The sequence below is a fragment of the Salmo salar genome, chromosome ssa27, assembly GCF_905237065.1.
Source record: "Salmo salar chromosome ssa27, Ssal_v3.1, whole genome shotgun sequence".
NCBI lineage: Eukaryota > Metazoa > Chordata > Actinopteri > Salmoniformes > Salmonidae > Salmo > Salmo salar.
The window spans coordinates 30,029,564-30,051,336 of NC_059468.1; the positions used below are offsets into that span (position 1 = coordinate 30,029,564).

The 21,773-nt window shown below is 43.0% G+C and overlaps 1 protein-coding gene across 2 annotated transcripts in view; it reads right to left on the reverse strand.

Annotated features, from left to right (window-relative positions):
• LOC106588865 (adenylyl cyclase-associated protein 2) overlaps positions 1–21,773 on the reverse strand; it is a 52,975-nt gene that overhangs the window by 28,439 nt on the left and 2,763 nt on the right. For both annotated transcript variants that reach the window (XM_045709443.1, XM_045709442.1), the window contains exons 2-4: positions 7,048–7,172; positions 6,733–6,842; positions 3,409–3,486 (exon numbers count right to left, since the gene is read on the reverse strand). In XM_045709443.1, coding sequence (XP_045565399.1) covers positions 3,409–3,486; positions 6,733–6,842; positions 7,048–7,162 — 303 coding nt within the window. In that variant the 5' untranslated portion in view covers positions 7,163–7,172. The remainder of the gene's footprint in view (positions 1–3,408; positions 3,487–6,732; positions 6,843–7,047; positions 7,173–21,773) is intronic.

Sequence of the window (21,773 nt, forward strand, 5' to 3'; positions counted from 1 at the left end):
GCTCTCTACAGACTACAGTCTTTCTACAGGCTACAGTCTCTCTACAGGCTCTCTACAGGCTCTCTACAGACTACAGTCTTTCTACAGGCTACAGTAAAGATACAGGACATGAAACTCCTTACCACCCGTCTTGTCATCCCTCTCCCCTCCCCTTCTTTCCTCTCTTCCTCCACTATCTCTTATTCCCTTCCTCTCCCTTCCATCCCTCCGTTTAAACCCTTCCTCCTTGTTTGTTTATCAGACAATTGGTGAATTCTCTCTCACTGCCACTTGACCAATGACCTACGAGATAGGAGTTAATCACTTCCTGTACAGCTCTGAGCTCCCGCCTGGTTCAATACAAACTGAAGGCTGACGGGATGATAACACATTAACCCCTCTTCCTCTCCATACCCCCTCCCTTTCACCCCCTTTCCCCCCTCCATTCCCCATACATAAATGCATTGGGAATGTGTTGTATTAGCGTTCTTTTTTAAAAGGGGTAATCCTATGTGAACAGAGCTCCGGGGCGCCGCATGGCTGCCCACTGGCCCAGCAGCACAGGGAAACACAGAGAGGAAAAGTCTGCTACTGGAACTCTGGAAAAGGTGTTCCTGAAATGGCCGATACTGAAAAGGGCAATACTGAAATGGCCGATACTGAAAAGGGCAATACTGAAATGGCCGATACTGAAAAGGGCAATACTGAAATGGCCGATACTGAAATGGGCAATACTGAAATGGGCGATACTGAAAAGGGCGGTATTAAAATGGGCGGTACTGAAATGGGCAATACTCACTTTAATATCTCTACCTACATGTACATATGACCTCAGTTACCTCGACACCGGTGCCCCCGCACATTGACTCTGTACCGGTACCCCCTGTATATAGCCCCACTATTGTTATATACTGCTGCTCTTTAATTATTTGTTATTCTTATCTATTACTTTTATTAGGTATTTTCTTAAAACTGCATTGTTGGCTAGGTCTACACCTGTTGTATTCGGCACATGTGACAAATACAATTTGATTTGATTTTTTATTTGAAATGAGCAGTACCGAAATGAACAGTACTCAAATGGGCGACACTGAAATGAGCGATACTGAAAGGAGTGATACTGAAATGAGCAATAATGAAATGAGAGGTACTGAAATGAGCAGTACTGAAATGAGCGATACTGAAATGAGCGATACTGAAATGAGCGGTACTGAAATGAGAGGTACTGAAATGAGCGGTACTGAAATGAGTGATACTGAAAAGGATGACACCGAAATGAGCAATAATGAAATGAGCGGTACTGAAATGGGCGACACTGAAATGAGCGATACTGAAATGAGCCGTACTGAAAGGAGTGATACTGAAATTAGCAATAATGAAATGAGAGGTACTGAAAAGGACAACACTGTAACGGTCGTCGTATGTAATGGACCAAGGTGCAGCGGGTTGAGTGCTTATTTGAACACTGACAAAACGGTAATGCAGGCCCCACACACACACACACACACACACACACACACACACACACACACACACACACACACACACACACACACACACACACACACACACACACACACACACACACACACGTGCAAAAACAACTTCCCACAAAACCCATTACAAAAACACCCCTCTATATAGGACCTTCAATCAGAGGCAACGAGGAACAGCTGCCTCCAATTGAAGGTCCATCCAATAACCCTAAACATAGAACTAAAAAGACTAGACCAGAACATAGAAATATACTAACATAGAACATAACCAAAAACCCCGGAACACTCTAAACAAACACCCCTCTACCTAAACACATAGCCTAACAACCCCAAAACACTCTAAACAAATACCCCCTGCCACGTCCTGACCAAACTATAATAACAAATAACCCCTTTACTGGTCAGGACGTGACAAACACTGCGACACTGAAATGTGTGACACTGGCTACATTAAGTATAGGATATAAGTCCACATTAGATAACTCCGTTGAAGTGAAATTGGCCAGTAGTCCTGATCCAGACAAATTTGTTTTACTTGCTTTGGGTACCAAAGAAGGCAAAGATAAGTGAACTAAATTATTATCACCCCGTAGCACTCACTTCTGTCATCATGAAGTGCTTTGAGAGACTAGTCAAGGATCATATCACCTCCACCTTACCTGCCACCCTAGACTCACTTCAGCATGCATTCCAGTCCACAGACGATGCGATCGCCATCACACTGCACACTGCTGCCCTATCCCATCTGGACAAGAGGAATACCTATTCTGTTCATTGACTACAGCTTAGCATTCAACACCGTAGTACCCTCCAAGCTCATCATCAAGCTGGAGGCCCTGGGTCTCAACCCCGCCCTCTTCTACTCCCTGTTCACCCACAACTGCGTGGCCATGCACGCCTCCAACTCAATCATCAAGTTTGCAGACGACACAACAGTAGTGGGCTTGATTACCAACAACAACGAGACAGCCTACAGGGAGGAGATGAGGGCACTCGGAGTGTGGTGTCAGGAAAACAACCTCTCACTCAACGTCAACAAAACAAAGGAGATGATCGTGGACTTCAGGAAACAGCAGAGGGAGCACCCCCCTATCCACATCGAAGGGACAGCAGTGGAGAAGGTGGAAAGTTTTAAGTTCCTCGGCGTACACATCACGGACGAACTGAAATGGTCCACTCACCAGACAGTGTGGTGAAAAAGGTGCAACAGCGCCTTTTCAACCTCAAGAGGCTGAAGAAATTTGTCTTGTCAACCAAAACCCTGACAAACTGGTCTGCACAACGCATTACCGGGGGCAAACTACCTGCCCTCCATGACACCTGCAGCACCCAATGTCACAGGAAGGCCAAAAAGATCATCAAGGACAACAACCACCCGAGCTACTCCCTGTTCACCCCGCTACCATCCAGAAGGCGAGGTCAGTACAGATGCATCAAAGCTGAGACCGAGAGACTGAAAAACAGCTTCTATCTCAAGGCCATTTTACTGTTAAACAGCCATCACCAACACAGAGAGGCTGCTGTCTACGTACAGACTCAATCATTGGCCACTTTAATAAATGGATGACTAGTCACTTTAAATAATGCCACTTTAATAATGTTTACATATCTTACATTACTCATCTCATATGTATATACTGTATTTTATACCATTTATTGCATCTTGCCTCTGCCGCTCGGCCATCGCTCATTCATATATTTATATGTACATATTCTTATTCCATCCCTTTACATTGTGGGTATAAGGTAGTTGTTGTGGAATTGCTAGATTACTTGTTAGATATTACTGCACTGTCGGAACTAGAAGCACAAGCATTTCGCTACACTCGCATTAACATCTGCTAACCATGTGTATGTGAACAATAACATTTGATTTGATTTGGGTATTTGCATTCAGAACAGTCCTCCAAGCCATTGCACATATCATCCTTACCTGAGCAGGCTCCTGGTGTGTGGTGGCCATTTTGAGGAAGCTTCTCTGAAGCTGTAGAGCGTTGTTCACCATCTCCGCCTGTCAAGCACAGCGGGAAAAGGTTAAAAGGTCAAATCTGAGGGCATTATAAGCCACATTTCCCTCTCTAACGAAACCTGCACTGCATCATGCTGATATAAAACTCTGCATTAGTCAGGTCCCATGAGGCATGTCCCATGTTTGGGAAAAGACCTCCAGAGGAACCCATAAAAGGAGCTTTCCAAACTTAAAAACCCCCACCTCTAACCCAAACACCCCCTCCTCCTCTTCCCTCCTTCACTGTGATGGGAGAAGGAGATTAAGTGAATGTTGTTTTACAAGGGAAAAGACCCATGAAGGACTATCCTCGCCCTATCCCCCAGTCCCATTTTCACTACAGATTGGGGCTATTTCTCTGTCATTCTGCTTTAACACATACTCAGTTATTTCATTCCCATTGGTAATCATGTCTCCCTTGAGAAAGTGATTTTTTCAAATTGGACATCCTGTCAGTGCCTGGTATGAATAAAGGTAAAAAATGTGTGCTATTTTGGGAGTCAAAAGAGAATTCATCAAAGTGGTTGTCAACATGATTACTAGCCACAAACTACGCCCCAACTCCTTGTGGAAAACGGCCTGACATCAGGGAGGAAAAGGTGCTTGTGTTGCGGTTTAATATTGGAACTCAGGGTTAAAGTTCAAACACACCGCCTCCCATTGGCTTTGTAGGGGACAGGAAACAGACTGTCATTTAAATCACTCTTCCTCTTCCCAGCTCTCTACAGTGGTTTTCCCTGGCCAAGGGCTGGACCCCACACAGTCAGACTACAATGCTCAGCTCCCAAAGCCAGGCAGACCTATGAGAGATAAAACAAGGGGAATCCTCCATGTCTTTATATAAAACTAGTCCCAATAACAGAGAGCTGGCAGGGAAGTGAAGTGGTCACTAAGTGCTCAACATTCATCCATCCCTATGGTCACTGTTAGATCTAGAGAGAATCTCAGTGTGTTAGAGAGAAATTACTATTACATGTTAGTGATGTTAGAGTTGGCTGGGTGACAACACATACATCAGGGATCATAAACTAGATTCTGCCGTGGGACAATTTTATCTTGAGCCGATGGTCAGCGGTCCGGAACATAATAACAAATCATTTGTAGACTTCAAATTGACCACAACAAGAGCATATATAATATTTTAAACCTTGCTTACATTTGGATTCGATCACATATGTCTCTCTATTATACGTGGGTATATACTTTGAAACAGATTTGCTGGTGTTTTTACAGTCTTTTATGTCAACAATAACATTTTGCTCAGAAAACTTGGGAGGGCAAATAAAATCACCCGCAGAACCCTGATATACAGTATCATTAATTAAATTTACACACAGAGTTTCTCTTAATGGAAGTAGAATAGTAGCGTGTGAAAACAGAGTAGAAGTAGAATAGTAGCCTGTGAAAACAGAGTAGAAGTAGAATAGTAGCCTGTGAGAACAGAGTAGAAGTAGAATAGTAGCCTGTGAGAACAGAGTAGGCAACTTCCTTATTGTCATACTTATTTATTTATATCATTCTGTGGTGATCCATTCTTTTCTTCAACTCCCTTTCTTTACTTTTAGATTTTCTTGTCTCTCAGTTTAATGATTTAAATGTGTTTTCTGGTATGTGCTAATGCTGTTCAGCTTTTAGCTGCCATAGTACACATTAAATAAAACTCAACTCAATTCAAATCCTAATTATATTTTTTGTGTATTCTCAGCGCCTACTCTGTTACAAATATCACATACTTTCAGTTTCTGTCCGTTTTTAATTTCAATTTTATTTCATCTTTATTTACCAGATAGGCCAGTTGAGAACAAGTTCTCATTTACAACTGCGACCTGGCCAAGATAAAGCAAAGCACTGCAACAAAAACAACAATACAGAGTTACACATAAACAAACGTACAGTCAATAACACAATAGATAAGAAAAATAGAAAAATCTATGTACAGTGTGTGAAAATGTATAAGAGTCGGGAGGTAGGCAATAAATAGGCCATAGAGGCGAAATAATTACAATTTATCATTAATACTGGATTAATGTGCAGATGATGATGTGCAAGTAGAGATACTGGGGTGCAAAAGAGCAAGAGGGTAAGTAATAATATGGGGATGAGGTAGTTGGGTGTGCTATTTACACATTGGCTGTGTACAGGTACAGTGATCGGTAAGCTGCTCTGACAGCTGATGCTTAAACTTAGAGAGGGAGATATAAGACTCCAGCTTTAGAGATTTTTGCAATTCGTTCCAGTCATTGGCAGCAGAGAATTGGAAGGAAAGGCGGCCAAAGGAAGTGTTGGCTTTGGGGATGACCAGTAAAATATACCTGCTGGAGCGCGTGCTACCAGTGGGTGTTGCTATGGTGACCAGTGAGCTAAGATAAGGCGGGGCTTTACCTAGCAAAGACTTGTAGATGACCTGGAGCCAGTGGGTTTGGCGATGGATATGTAGTGAGGGCCAGCCAACGAGAGCGTACAGGTCGCAGTGGTGGTAGTATATGGGGCTTTGGTGACAAAACGGATGGCATTGTGATAGACTACATCCAGTTTGCTGAGTAGAGTGTTGAGGGCTATTTTGTAAATGACATCGCCGAAGATGAGGATCGGTAGGATAGTCAGTTTTACGAGGGTATGTTTGGCAACATGAGTGAAGGAGGCTTTGTTGCGAAATAGGAAGCCAATTCTAGATTTAATTTTGGATTGGAGATGCTTGATGTGAGTCTGGAAGGAGAGTTTACAGTCTAACCAGACACCTACATATTTGTAGTTGTCCACATATTCTAGTAAAGGGAAAGGGACTGCTTCGTTTCACTTACTGTAGACTAACAGTTTCAGATAAAGCCCAAATATAACACCAGTGTGTTAACCAAGACAGCAGCTGTGGACAGCCCCCTGTCTGAGACAGCTGGTGTGTGTGTGTGTGTGTGTGTGTGTGTGTGTGTGTGTGTGTGTGTGTGTGTGTGTGTGTGTGTGTGTGTGTGTGTGTGTGTGTGTGTGTGTGTGTGTAAGTGAGAACGTTTGAGGGATTTGGGGATTGAGGAGGAGACTTTGTGCTCTTAATGGCACAGAGCCATTTCCCATTTGCAGCCTTTGCAAGACGCCACTCAAATACACTTAAGGAGAATCAGACGCACACCACGCGCACGCACACGCACACACACACGCGCGTGAACACACACACACACACGCGCACACACACACACGCGCACACACACACACACGCGCACACACACACACGCGCACACACACACACACACCACTCACATGGTTCTCCACATCGTCTCCTATGGCTCGGCTATTCTTCAGATACTCTGACACTGGCCCCAACAGCAGCAGGTCAAAGGCATCCATACACTGGGACAGACCGGTAGAGACTGGAGTGGAGGAGAGGAAGAAGCAGGATAAAACAATGACTATACAGTACTTTTACATACAGTATTATATGTTCATAAATGTTCATTGCATAAAGTAGTTCCCACTTGAACCTAGAACCTTTTTGAACCTTAAACATTGAACCTCCTGGTTACTCTGCCTCACTACCCAATGCTGAACCTGGACCATGAGAATTCTACTACTCACCTCCGTTGATCCCGTTACAGTCCCCGTTGGCCATGCCATTGGACACCTGCATGTTGACGGACACCTGCTCTAAGCGAATCACGGCCTGCTCCAGCCTCTGAACTAATTTTTCCATGGTGGCGGCCCTAGAAGGAAGTGGAGGAAGTCAGTCTGGGGCTGTAACCATGGCTGGTCCAATCAAAGAGACTTGAGCTGTAAGCATGGCTGGTCCTGTCAAAAAGCCTGGGGATGTAACCATGGCTGGTCCAGTCAAAGAGCCTGGGGCTGTAACCATGGCTGGTCCAATCAAAGAGCCTGGGGCTGTAGCCATGGCTGGTCCAGTCAAAGAGCCTGGGGCTGTAGCCATGGCTGGTCCAGTCAAAGAGCCTGGGGCTGTAGCCATGTCTGGTCCAGTCAAAGAGCCTGGGGCTGTAGCCATGTCTGGTCCAGTCAAAGAGCCTGGGGCTGTAGCCATGGCTGGTCCAGTCAAAGAGCCTGGGGCTGTAACCATGGCTGGTCCAGTCAAAGAGCCTGGGGCTGTAGCCATGGCTGGTCCAGTCAAAGAGCCTGGGGCTGTAACCATGGCTGGTCCAGTCAAAGAGCCAGGTTTAGATCAACAGTAAAATGCTTACTTATTGGCCCTTCCCAATAATGCAGCGAGAAAAATTATAGAAATAATAGAAAAGTAAAACACAAATTAATAAAACAATAATAAATACACAATGAGTAACGATAACATGGCTATTGTCACGATTCCCACCGACGGTGGCGCCCTCTCCTGCTCGGGTGGCGCTCGGCGGTCGTCGTCACCGGCCTATTAGCTGCCACTGATTCCCTTTTTTGGTTTTCCCTTCCTTTTGGTTTTGTGCACCTGTGTTTAGTTTGGTTAATTAGCGGGGCTATTTATGTTAGCTGGTCCGCTTCCGTGTTGTGCGGGATTATTTCTAAAGTGACGGTTCATGTTCGTGTCGGCGCTATTTTACGCCGTGTGTATTTTCTCCCCTGTGTGTGGGAGTATTTTGTTTAATGAGTGAGTGTACATTAAATACGCCACTACCCTGTGCTCGCTGCTTCCTGTGCCTCATTCCTTCACCACGACTGCCAATCCGTTACAGCTATATACACTACCAGTCAAACGTTTTAGAACACCTACTCATTCAAGGGTTTTTCTTTATTTTTACAATTTTCTATATTGTAGAATAATAGTGGAGACATCAAAACTATGAAATAACACATCTGGAATTATGTAGTAACCAAAACATTATAAACAAATCAAAATATATATTATATTTGTGTAACGCCCTGGCCATAAAGAGGGGTTTTTTGTTCTTTATTTTGGTTAGGCCAGGGTGTTACATTGGGTGGGCGTTCTATGTTCTTTTTCTATGTTTTTGTATTTCTTTGTTTTGGGCTGTGTGTGGCTCCCAATCAGGCACAGCTGAAGTTCGTTGTGGTTGATTGGGAGTAATTGTTTCTGTTCAGTGTTTCACCTGACAGGACTGTTGGCTGTCAGTTTCTTATTTTGTATTTGTATAGTGTTCACTAGTGAACACTAACTCCGCTGCGTTTTGGTCCACTCTCTCTTCAGACAGCCCTTACAATTTGAGATCCTTCAAAATAGCCACCTTGATGCCTTGATGACAGCTTTGCACACTCTTGGCATTCTCTCAACCAGCTTCATGGAGGTAGTCACCTGGAATGCTTTTCAATTAAACAGGTGTGCCTTGTTAAAAGTACATTTGTGGAATTTCTTTCCTTCTTAATGTGTTTGAGCCAATCAGTTGTGTTGTGACAAGGTAGTGTCACGCCCTGACCATAGAGAGCCCTTGGTTCTCTATGGTATAGTAGGTCAGGGCGTGACTGGGGGTGTTCTATGTTGGTTATTTCTATGTTGGTGTGCTTGGTATGGTTCCCAATCAGAGGCAGCTGTTTAGCGTTGTCTCTGATTGGGGATCATAGTTAGGCAGCCATTTCCCCACTGTGTTTTGTGGGATCTTGTTTTTGTGTAGGTGCCTATTTGCACTTCACTGTCTTCACGGTTCGTTTGATCATTTACTGTTTTTGTATTTTGCTGAAGTTTCACGTTATAATAAAGATGTGGAACGCTACTCATGCTGCGCCTTGGTCCAATCATTACGACGACCGTGACATGTAAGGGTGGTATACAGAAAATAACCCTATTTGGTAAAAGGCCAAGCCCATATTATGGCAAGAACAGCTCAAATAAGTAAAGAGAAACAACAGTCCATTACTTTAAGACATGAAGGTCAGTCAATATGGAAAATTTCAAGAACTTTGAAAGTTTCTTCAAGTGCAGTCACAAAAACCATCAAGCGCTATGATGAAACTGGCTCTCATGAGGACCGCCACAGGAATGGAAGACCCAGAGCTAGCTCTGCTGCAGAGGATAAGTTCATTAGAGTTACCAGCCCCAGAAATTGCATCCCAAATAAATGCTTCAGAGTTCAAGTAACAGACACATCTCAACATCAACTGTTCAGAGGAGACTGTGAATCAGGCCTTCATGGTCAAATTGCTGCAAAGAAACCACTACTAAAGGACAGCAATAATAAGAAGAGACTTGCTTGGGGCAAGAAACACAAGCAATGGACATTAGACCAGTGGAAATTTGTCTTTTGGTCTGGAGTCCAAATTTGAGATTATTGGTTCCAACCGCTGTGTCTTTGTGAGACGCGGTGTGGGTGAACGGATGATCTCTGCATGTGTATTTCCCACCGTAAAGCATGGAGGAGGAGGTGTTACGGTGTGTGTGGGGGTGGGGCTTTGCTGATGACACTGTCTGTGATTTATTTAAAATTCAAGGCACACTTAACCATCATGGCTACCACAGCATTCTGCAGCGATACACCATCCCATCACTTGTTTTTCAACAGGACAATGCCTCAACACACCTCCAGGCTGTGTAAGGGCTATTTTACCAATAAGGAGAGTGATGGAGTGCTGCATAAGATAACCTGGCCTTCACAATCCCCCGACCTCAACCCAATTCCAGGTGAAGTTGGTTGAGAGAATACAAAGAGTGTGCGAAGCTGTCATCAAGGCAAAGAGTGGCTATTTGAAGAATCTCAAATATATTTTATACACTTTTTTGGTTACTACTTGATTCAATGTGTTATTTCATAGTTTTGATGTCTTCACTATTATTCTACAATGTAGAAAATAGTCAAAATAAAGAAAAACCCTTGAATGAGTAGGTGTTCTAAAACTTTTGACTGGTAGTGTACATGGGGTACGTGCAAATTGAGGTAGATATGTGCATATAACTAGGAATAAAGTGACTAGGCAAGAGGATAGATAATAAAAACAGCAAAAGCAGCGTATGTGATGAGTCAAAAATGTTAGAACAAAAAGGGTCAATGCAAATAACCAAATAGCTACCCAGACTATTTAACTAACTATTTAGCAGTCTTATGGCTTGGGGGTTAGAAGCTGTACAGGGTCCTGTTGGTTTCAGACTTGGTGTATCGGCTTGCCGTGTGGTAGCAGAGAAAACAGTTTATGACTTGGGTCGCTGGAGTTTTTGACAATTTTTAAGGCCTTCCTCTAACACCGCCTGGTATAGAGGTCCTGGATGGCAGGGAGCTTGGCCCCAGTGATGTCCTGGGCCTTACGCACTACCCTCTGTAGCACCTTGCGGTCAGATACCAAGCAGTTGGGATGAGGCATTGTCGTGCCCTCTTCACGACTGTGTTGGTGTGTTTCAACCATGATAGATCCTTAGTGATGTGGACATCGAGGAACTTAAAGCTCTCGACCCACTCCACTACAGCCCGTCGATGTGAATGGGGCGTGCTTGGCCCTCCGTTTCCTGTAGTGCACGATCAGCTCCTTTGCCTTGTTGACGTTGGTCCTGTCAATGAGACTTGATATGTCCAGGACTGGAGCTGTAGCCAGGGCTGGTCCTGTCACTGAGCCTTGATATGTCCAGCACTGGAGCTGTAGCCAGGGCTGGTCCTGTCAATGAGCCTTGAAATGTCCAGCACTGGAGCTGTAGCCAGGGCTGGTCCTGTCAATGAGCCGTGATATGTCCAGCACTGGAGCTGTAGCCAGGGCTGGTCCTGTCACTAAGCCTTGATATGTCCAGCACTGGAGCTGTAGCCAGTGCTGGTCCTGTCAATGAGCCGTGATATGTCCAGCACTGGAGCTGTAGCCAGGGCTGGTCCTGTCAATGAGCCTAGATATGTCCAGCACTGGAGCTGTAGCCAGGGCTGGTCCTGTCAATGAGCCGTGATATGTCCAGCACTGGAGCTGTAGCCAGGGCTGGTCCTGTCAATGAGCCGTGATATGTCCAGCACTGGAGCTGTAGCCAGGGCTGGTCCTGTCAATGAGCCTTATAAAGGAAATAAATTGAGGGTAATTTGGGATGCAGTCAAAGTTTATCTTCTGGACCTCAACTTTTGCTACCCATCAATCATACCATAGGTGTATCAAAGGTGTATCATGACCAGTGGTGGGAAAAGTACCCCATTGTCATACTTGAGTAAAAGTAAAAATACCTTCATTTCAAATTCCTTATATTAAGCAAACCAGAGGACACAATTTTCTTGTTTTTTTAAATTGACAGATAGCCAGGGGTACTCTCCAACACTCAGACATAAAATACAAACAAACCACCCCCTAAAATATACATATATATTTGTTTCAAATAAAAAAAGAAGTATAAGAAAGTTATTATTACAAAAGAAAAAAAATGGAAAAAAAGCATTAGTGAGTCTGCCAGATCAGAGGCAGTAGGGATGACCAGGGATTTTCTCTTGATAAGTGCTTGACTTGGACCATTTTCCTGTCCTGCTAAGCATTCAAAATGTAACGAGTGCTTTTGGGTGTCAGGGAAAATGTACAGAGTAAAAAGTACATTATTTTCTTTAGGAATGAAGTGAAGTAAAAATAAAAGTTGTCCAAAATATAAATAGTAAAGTAAAGTACAGATACGACATAGTAGTACTTTAGAGTATTTTTACTTAAGTACTTTACACCACTGATCATGACATGGGTCATTGGTCATGGCTGATTCCTGTTGATTGAGTATGCCTGAGTTAATTAACCAATAGAATAGTAGCCTGTAAACTCCCCCTATCCGGCACTCCAGGCAGGCTAGAGCAACAAACGCTCAAAAGTCCTTGAAAGATTTCGAATAGAATTTGCACCCAGGTCTGAAGGAGGGTCAGTTCAGTTGTCAGGCCCCCAGCCACAGAGCCACACCTTCAGCTGGATGCTGCTCCATCTACTGGAATGTCACTAGCTATTTGATTATTCAGGGACAGGAACAGAGGCAGCGCTAAGATATCTGTTAGAGGGGTCGACAAACTAAGTCACAAAGGTGACAGTACAGAGTAAATATATACTGTCTGACTTTTATTTCAGACTTCTGAAGAAGCGAGAATCCCATTCCACTCGAGGTGTTTTTATTCCAAACTTGTGTCATTCTCCAAGACTCAAGATGTTAGAAATCAGGCTTCGACCCCACTATGGTAGGCTACACACAAAGGGAAGTATTCAAATCTGTGTGTGCACAGTGCCCCTGTGACAACAATTTTGGACCCCCTTGTGGCCCCCCTAAATGTGGAGTATGAAATCATTTTTACATAACAAAGTTTTGCTATCGTTCTTTTTTACATCCATTATTAGACAGTGGCAACGATGATGATTATGAACATGGTCTTCTGCCTGCTAATGCCTGCAATGCAGTGAAGAAAACAATGTGACAACAATAACGTCTAATGTAACTGGCCCCTCTAACAGTACAACTGGCCCCAGCTTGGCCCCCCCAGTTGAAATGGTCTAGAACCGCCACTGTATACAGGGAGTAGGGATCCATTTGGGACACAGACAAAGATAAAATAGAGGGAGATTGACAGGAGGCCAAGTGTAGAAGATGGATCTGGGACTTGCTAGAAATGTTCACCCAGCCCTGTCCAGTTAATTCTCCTCTGTATCAGTTATCTGAATGAACAGGGGAAGTAAAAACTACGGTACACATTACTTCACCTTTCATTTCCTTCTCTACTTTCATTCATTCAGGCTTCAAACACCAGTGATCAAGGAAGGTTAGAAGGAAAGAAGGATAGAAGGAAAGAAGGGTGCATTTCAAGCGTATTCAATCTATTACGTAAAGCAGTGAGGCTGAAATAAACAGAACACAGCTTTTAATACTTTCCTTTGTGTGTAGCCTACCGTAGTGGGGTCTATGCTAGATGTGTATAGTGCACTATTTTTGACCAGAACTCTATGGTCAAAAGTAGTGCACTATACAGGGGTCTGGGGATAGGGTGCCATTTGGGACTCACAGAAGTTCTTCCCTCTCTTGGTCAAGGAGAAACATTATCAATCTGGTCACCTGATCTGGTTGTTATCAGTGGAGATTGACCTCACTGGCCCGGCCATTCGCCTGACTGCGTTAGGAAGCCATCCCCATGCAGGGATCTACACCAGTGATGTCACTGTCACAGAGACTGGATTATTAGCCCTTCTAACACACGCACATGCACGAGCACATGAACAAAGACAATTGCAAATACACACACTTCAAATGTTATTTATCACATGCTTCGTAAACAACAGGTGTAGACTAACAGTGAAATGCTTACTTACGGGCCCTTCCCAACAATGCAGAGAGAAAAGAAATATAAATAATAGAAAAAGAATAACACAAAGAATAACTACACAATGAGTAATGATAACGGGGCACCAGTACTGAGTTGATGATAACATGGCTATATACACGGAGTACCAGTACTGAGTTGATGATAACATGGCTATATACAGGGGGTACCAGTACTGAGTTGATGATAACATGGCTATATACAGGGGGTACCAGTACTGAGTTGATGATAACATGGCTATATACAGGGAGTACCAGTACTGAGTTGATGATAACATGGCTATATACAGGGAGTACCAGTACTGAGTTGATGATAACATGGCTATATACAGGGAGTACCAGTACTGAGTTGATGATAACATGGCTATATACAGGGAGTACCAGTACTGAGTTGATGATAACATGGCTATATACAGGGAGTACCAGTACTGAGTTGATGATAACATGGCTATATACAGGGAGTACCAGTACTGAGTTGATGATAACATGGCTATATACAGGGAGTACCAGTACTGAGTTGATGATAACATGGCTATATACAGGGAGTACCAGTACTGAGTTGATGATAACATGGCTATATACAGGGAGTACCAGTACTGAGTTGATGATAACATGGCTATATACAGGGAGTACCAGTACTGAGTTGATGATAACATGGCTATATACAGGGAGTACCAGTACTGAGTTGATGATAACATGGCTATATACAGGAAGTACCAGTACTGAGTTGATGATAACATGGCTATATACAGGGAGTACCAGTACTGAGTTGATGATAACATGGCTATATACAGGGAGTACCAGTACTGAGTTGATGATAACATGGCTATATACAGGGAGTACCAGTACTGAGTTGATGATAACATGGCTATATACAGGGAGTACCAGTACTGAGTTGATGATAACATGGCTATATACAGGGAGTACCAGTACTGAGTTGATGATAACATGGCTATATACAGGGAGTACCAGTACTGAGTTGATGATAACATGGCTATATACAGGGAGTACCAGTACTGAGTTGATGATAACATGGCTATATACAGGGAGTACCAGTACTGAGTTGATGATAACATGGCTATATACAGGGAGTACCAGTACTGAGTTGATGATAACATGGCTATATACAGGGAGTACCAGTACTGAGTTGATGATAACATGGCTATATACAGGGAGTACCAGTACTGAGTTGATGATAACATGGCTATATACAGGGAGTACCAGTACTGAGTTGATGATAACATGGCTATATACAGGGAGTACCAGTACTGAGTTGATGATAACATGGCTATATACAGGGAGTACCAGTACTGAGTTGATGATAACATGGCTATATACAGGGAGTACCAGTACTGAGTTGATGATAACATGGCTATATACAGGGAGTACCAGTACTGAGTTGATGATAACATGGCTATATACAGGGGGTACCAGTACTGAGTTGATGATAACATGGCTATATACACGGAGTACCAGTACTGAGTTGATGATAACATGGCTATATACAGGGAGTACCAGTACTGAGTTGATGATAACATGGCTATATACAGGGAGTACCAGTACTGAGTTGATGATAACATGGCTATATACAGGGGTACCAGTACTGAGTTGATGATAACATGGCTATATACACGGGGTACCAGTACTGAGTTGATGATAACATGGCTATATACAGGGAGTACCAGTACTGAGTTGATGATAACATGGCTATATACAGGGAGTACCAGTACTGAGTTGATGATAACATGGCTATATACAGGGAGTACCAGTACTGAGTTGATGATAACATGGCTATATACACGGGGTACCAGTACTGAGTTGATGATAACATGGCTATATACAGGGAGTACCAGTACTGAGTTGATGATAACATGGCTATATACAGGGAGTACCAGTACTGAGTTGATGATAACATGGCTATATACAGGGAGTACCAGTACTGAGTTGATGATAACATGGCTATATACAGGGAGTACCAGTACTGAGTTGATGATAACATGGCTATATACAGGGAGTACCAGTACTGAGTTGATGATAACATGGCTATATACAGGGAGTGCCAGTACTGAGTTGATGATAACATGGCTATATACAGGGAGTGCCAGTACTGAGTTGATGATAACATGGCTATATACAGGGAGTACCAGTACTGAGTTGATGATAACATGGCTATATACAGGGAGTACCAGTACTGAGTTGATGATAACATGGCTATATACAGGGAGTACCAGTACTGAGTTGATGATAACATGGCTATATACAGGGAGTACCAGTACTGAGTTGATGATAACATGGCTATATACAGGGAGTACCAGTACTGAGTTGATGATAACATGGCTATATACAGGGAGTACCAGTACTGAGTTGATGATAACATGGCTATATACAGGGAGTACCAGTACTGAGTTGATGATAACATGGCTATATACAGGGAGTACCAGTACTGAGTTGATGATAACATGGCTATATACAGGGAGTACCAGTACTGAGTTGATGATAACATGGCTATATACAGGGAGTACCAGTACTGAGTTGATGATAACATGGCTATATACAGGGAGTACCAGTACTGAGTTGATGATAACATGGCTATATACAGGGAGTACCAGTACTGAGTTGATGATAACATGGCTATATACAGGGAGTACCAGTACTGAGTTGATGATAACATGGCTATATACAGGGAGTACCAGTACTGAGTTGATGATAACATGGCTATATACAGGGAGTACCAGTACTGAGTTGATGATAACATGGCTATATACAGGGAGTACCAGTACTGAGTTGATGATAACATGGCTATATACAGGGAGTACCAGTACTGAGTTGATGATAACATGGCTATATACAGGGAGTACCAGTACTGAGTTGATGATAACATGGCTATATACAGGGAGTACCAGTACTGAGTTGATGATAACATGGCTATATACAGGGAGTACCAGTACTGAGTTGATGATAACATGGCTATATACAGGGAGTACCAGTACTGAGTTGATGATAACATGGCTATATACAGGGAGTACCAGTACTGAGTTGATGATAACATGGCTATATACAGGGAGTACCAGTACTGAGTTGATGATAACATGGCTATATACAGGGAGTACCAGTACTGAGTTGATGATAACATGGCTATATACAGGGAGTACCAGTACTGAGTTGATGATAACATGGCTATATACAGGGAGTACCAGTACTGAGTTGATGATAACATGGCTATATACAGGGAGTACCAGTACTGAGTTGATGATAACATGGCTATATACACGGGGTACCAGTACTGAGTTGATGATAACATGGCTATATACACGGGGTACCAGTACTGAGTTGATGATAACATGGCTATATACAGGGAGTACCAGTACTGAGTTGATGATAACATGGCTATATACAGGGGTTTCCAGTACTGAGTTGATGATAACATGGCTATATACAGGGGGTACCAGTACTGAGTTGATGATAACATGGCTATATACACGGGGTACCAGTACTGAGTTGATGATAACATGGCTATATACAGGGAGTACCAGTACTGAGTTGATGATAACATGGCTATATACAGGGAGTACCAGTACTGAGTTGATGATAACATGGCTATATACAGGGAGTACCAGTACTGAGTTGATGATAACATGGCTATATACACGGGGTACCAGTACTGAGTTGATGATAACATGGCTATATACAGGGAGTACCAGTACTGAGTTGATGATAACATGGCTATATACAGGGAGTACCAGTACTGAGTTGATGATAACATGGCTATATACAGGGGGTACCAGTACTGAGTTGATGATAACATGGCTATATACAGGGAGTACCAGTACTGAGTTGATGATAACATGGCTATATACAGGGAGTACCAGTACTGAGTTGATGATAACATGGCTATATACAGGGAGTGCCAGTACTGAGTTGATGATAACATGGCTATATACAGGGAGTACCAGTACTGAGTTGATGATAACATGGCTATATACAGGGAGTACCAGTACTGAGTTGATGATAACATGGCTATATACAGGGAGTACCAGTACTGAGTTGATGATAACATGGCTATATACAGGGAGTACCAGTACTGAGTTGATGATAACATGGCTATATACAGGGAGTACCAGTACTGAGTTGATGATAACATGGCTATATACAGGGAGTACCAGTACTGAGTTGATGATAACATGGCTATATACAGGGAGTACCAGTACTGAGTTGATGATAACATGGCTATATACAGGGAGTACCAGTACTGAGTTGATGATAACATGGCTATATACAGGGAGTACCAGTACTGAGTTGATGATAACATGGCTATATACAGGGAGTACCAGTACTGAGTTGATGATAACATGGCTATATACAGGGAGTACCAGTACTGAGTTGATGATAACATGGCTATATACAGGGAGTACCAGTACTGAGTTGATGATAACATGGCTATATACAGGGAGTACCAGTACTGAGTTGATGATAACATGGCTATATACAGGGAGTACCAGTACTGAGTTGATGATAACATGGCTATATACAGGGAGTACCAGTACTGAGTTGATGATAACATGGCTATATACAGGGAGTACCAGTACTGAGTTGATGATAACATGGCTATATACAGGGAGTACCAGTACTGAGTTGATGATAACATGGCTATATACAGGGAGTACCAGTACTGAGTTGATGATAACATGGCTATATACAGGGAGTACCAGTACTGAGTTGATGATAACATGGCTATATACACGGGATACCAGTACTGAGTTGACGATAACTTGGCTATATACAGGGAGTACCAGTACTGAGTTGATGATAACATGGCTATATACAGGGAGTACCAGTACTGAGTTGATGATAACATGGCTATATACAGGGAGTACCAGTACTGAGTTGATGATAACATGGCTATATACAGGGAGTACCAGTACTGAGTTGATGATAACATGGCTATATACACGGGATACCAGTACTGAGTTGACGATAACTTGGCTATATACACGAGGTACCAGTATAGTGTTGATGTGTAGGGGTGCGAGGTAATTGAGTTAGATACACTACATGACCAAAAGTATGTGGACACCTGATTGTCTCATTCCAAGATCATGGGCATTAATATGGAGTTGGTCCTCCCTTTGCTGCAATAACAGCCTCCACTCTTCTGGGAAGGCTTTCCACTAGATTTTGGAACATTCCTGCGGTGACATGCTCCATCCAGCCACAAGAGCATTAGTAAGGTTGGGCATTGATGGCGAGTAGGCCTGGCTCGCAGTCAGCATTCTAATTAATCCCAAAGGTGTTCGGTGGGGTTGAGGTAGGTGCTCTTTGCAGGCCAGTCAAGTTCTTCCACACCGATCTCGACAAACCATTTCTGTATGGACCTCGCTTTGTGCACTGGGACATTGTCATGCTGAAACAGGAAAGGGCCTTCCCCAAACTGTTGTCACAAAGTTGGAAGCACAGAATCATCTAGAATGTTATTCTATGCTGTAGCGTTAAGCTTTTCCTTCACTGGAACTAAGGGGCTTTGCCCGAACCATAAAAAACAACACCAGAACATTATTCCTCGTCCACCAAACTTTACAGTTGGCACTATGCATTGGGGCAAGTAGCGTTCTCCTGGATTCCGCCAAACCCTGATTTGTCCGTCGGACTGCCAGATGGTGACGCGTGATTCATCACTCCAGAGAATGCGTTTCCACTGCTCCAGAGTCCAATGGCGGCGAGCTTTACACATGGTTAACTTAGGCTTGTGTGAGTGTTGCAACCGAGGACAGATGATTTTTATGAGCTTCAGCACTTGGCGGTCCCTTTCTGTGAGCTTGTGTGGCCTACCACTTCATGGCTGAGCGTTGTTACTCCTAGACGTTTCCACTTCACAATAACAGCACTTACAGTTGACCGGGGCAGCTCTAGCAGGGCAGACATTTGACAAACTTGCTGGTTGGAAAGGTGGCATCCTATGACAGTGCCACGTTAAAAGTCACTGAGCTCTTCAGTAAGGCCATTCTACTGCCAATGTGTGTCTGTGGAGATTGCATGGCGGTGTGCTCGATTTTATACACCTGTCAGCAACAGGTGTGGCTGAAATAGCCAAATCCACTAATTATGGGGTGTTCACACACTTTTGTTTATATGGTGTATGTACATATAGGATAAAGTGACTGACTAAGCAAAAGGATAGATAATAAACAGTAGCAGCAGTGTATGTGATGAGTCAAAAGAGTTAATGCAAAATTGGTCAATGCACACAGAACAGAATGACAAACACTCACACTTCTATACTTGTCACAGGACAGTCAAGTTCAGTCCAGATGAGCAAAGAAGGAGCTGTGCTGTGTCTCCCGACATCCCCTGCACTTCAACATATTAACATCCCTCACCGGTACTTAAATAAGAAGCAGAACAGGGTTTCAGACCAATGCCTCGGCCTTCCTCCTAGCTAAAATCAAATCAAATCGTATTGGTTGCATACATGTTGAGCAGATGTTATTGCGGGTGTAGCAAAATGCTTGTGTTCCTAGCTCTAACAGTGCAGTAATATCTAACAATACACAACAATACACACAAATTTAAAAATAAAAGAAAGGAATTATGAACTATAGAAATATTAGGACATCTGCTACAATAGGACCTAGCAGCTAGCATTCATCAGTGAGCTATAGCCTGCAGCAGGACTCAAACCAGCAGTCCTGTGAGTTCACTAACTCATTGGTGGTGGATGGGAGGTGCAGCCTGGGCGTAATCTGTTAATTACACTAGAGAATTCTCTCAGCAGTGCCAAATGTCTAACATGGGCTTCACTGTATATTTATGTGGGTTGCCAGACAGTACAGGGCCCTAAAGAGTCTGTTTAAGATTTGGTTTGAGGTCTTCAAACTGGATGTTTGAGAGATATTCAGACACCCTTGGAAGACAGTGTAAGTTGAAAGATAAATATATCTTGTTATTTATATATATATATATATATATATATATATATATATATATATATATATATATATATATAGTTGAAAACTAATGTGTTATGGCAATGTAACTTCATCAAAGTGACTCCTTAAAATATACAGTTGAAGTCGGAAGTTTACATATACTTAGGTTGGAGTCATTAAAACTCGTTTTTCAACCACTCCACACATTTCTTGTTAACAAACTATAGTTTTGGCAAGTCGGTTAGGACATCTACTTTGTGCATGACACAAGTAATTTTTCCAACAATTGTTAACAGACAGATTATTTAACTTATCATTCACTGTATCACAATTCTAGTGGGTCAGAAGTTTACATACACTAAGTTGACTGTGCCTTTAAACAGCTTGGGAAATTCCAGAGAATGATGTCATGGCTTTATAAGCTTCTGATAGGCTAATTGACATTGTTTGAGTCAATTGGACGTGTGTCTGTGGATGTATTTCAAGGCCTACCTTCAAACGCAGTGCCTCTTTGCTTGACATCATGGGAAAATCAAAAGAAATCAGCCAAGACCTCAGAAAAGAATTGGAGCCCTCCACAAGTCTGGTTCATCCTTGGGGAGCAATTTCCAAACGCCTGAAGGTACCACGTTCATCTGTACAAACAATAGTACGCAAGTATAAACACCATGTGACCACGCAGCCGTCATACCGCTCAGGAAGGAGACGTGTTCTGTCTCCTAGAGATGAACGTATTTTGGTGCGAAAAGTGCAAATCAATCCCAGAACAACAGCAAAGGACCTTGTGAAGATGCTGGAGGAAACGGGTACAAAGGTATCTATAACCACAGTAAAATGAGTCCTATATCGACATAACCTGAAAGGCCGCTCAGCAAGGAAGAAGCCACTGCTCCAAAACCGCCATAAAAAAAGCCAGACTACGGTTTGCAACTGCACATGGGGATAAAGATCGTCTTTTTTGGAGAAATGTCCTCTGGTCTGAACTGTTTGGCCATAATGACCATCGTTATGTTTGGAGGAAAAAGGGGGAGGCTTGCAAGCCAAAGAACACCATCCCAACTGTGAAGCACGGGGTGGCAGCATCATGTTGTGGGGGTGCTTTGCTGCAGGAGGGACTGGTGCACTTCACAAAATAGTTGGCATCATGAGGAAGGAAAATTAATGTGGATATATTGAAGCAACATCTCAAGACATCAGTCAGG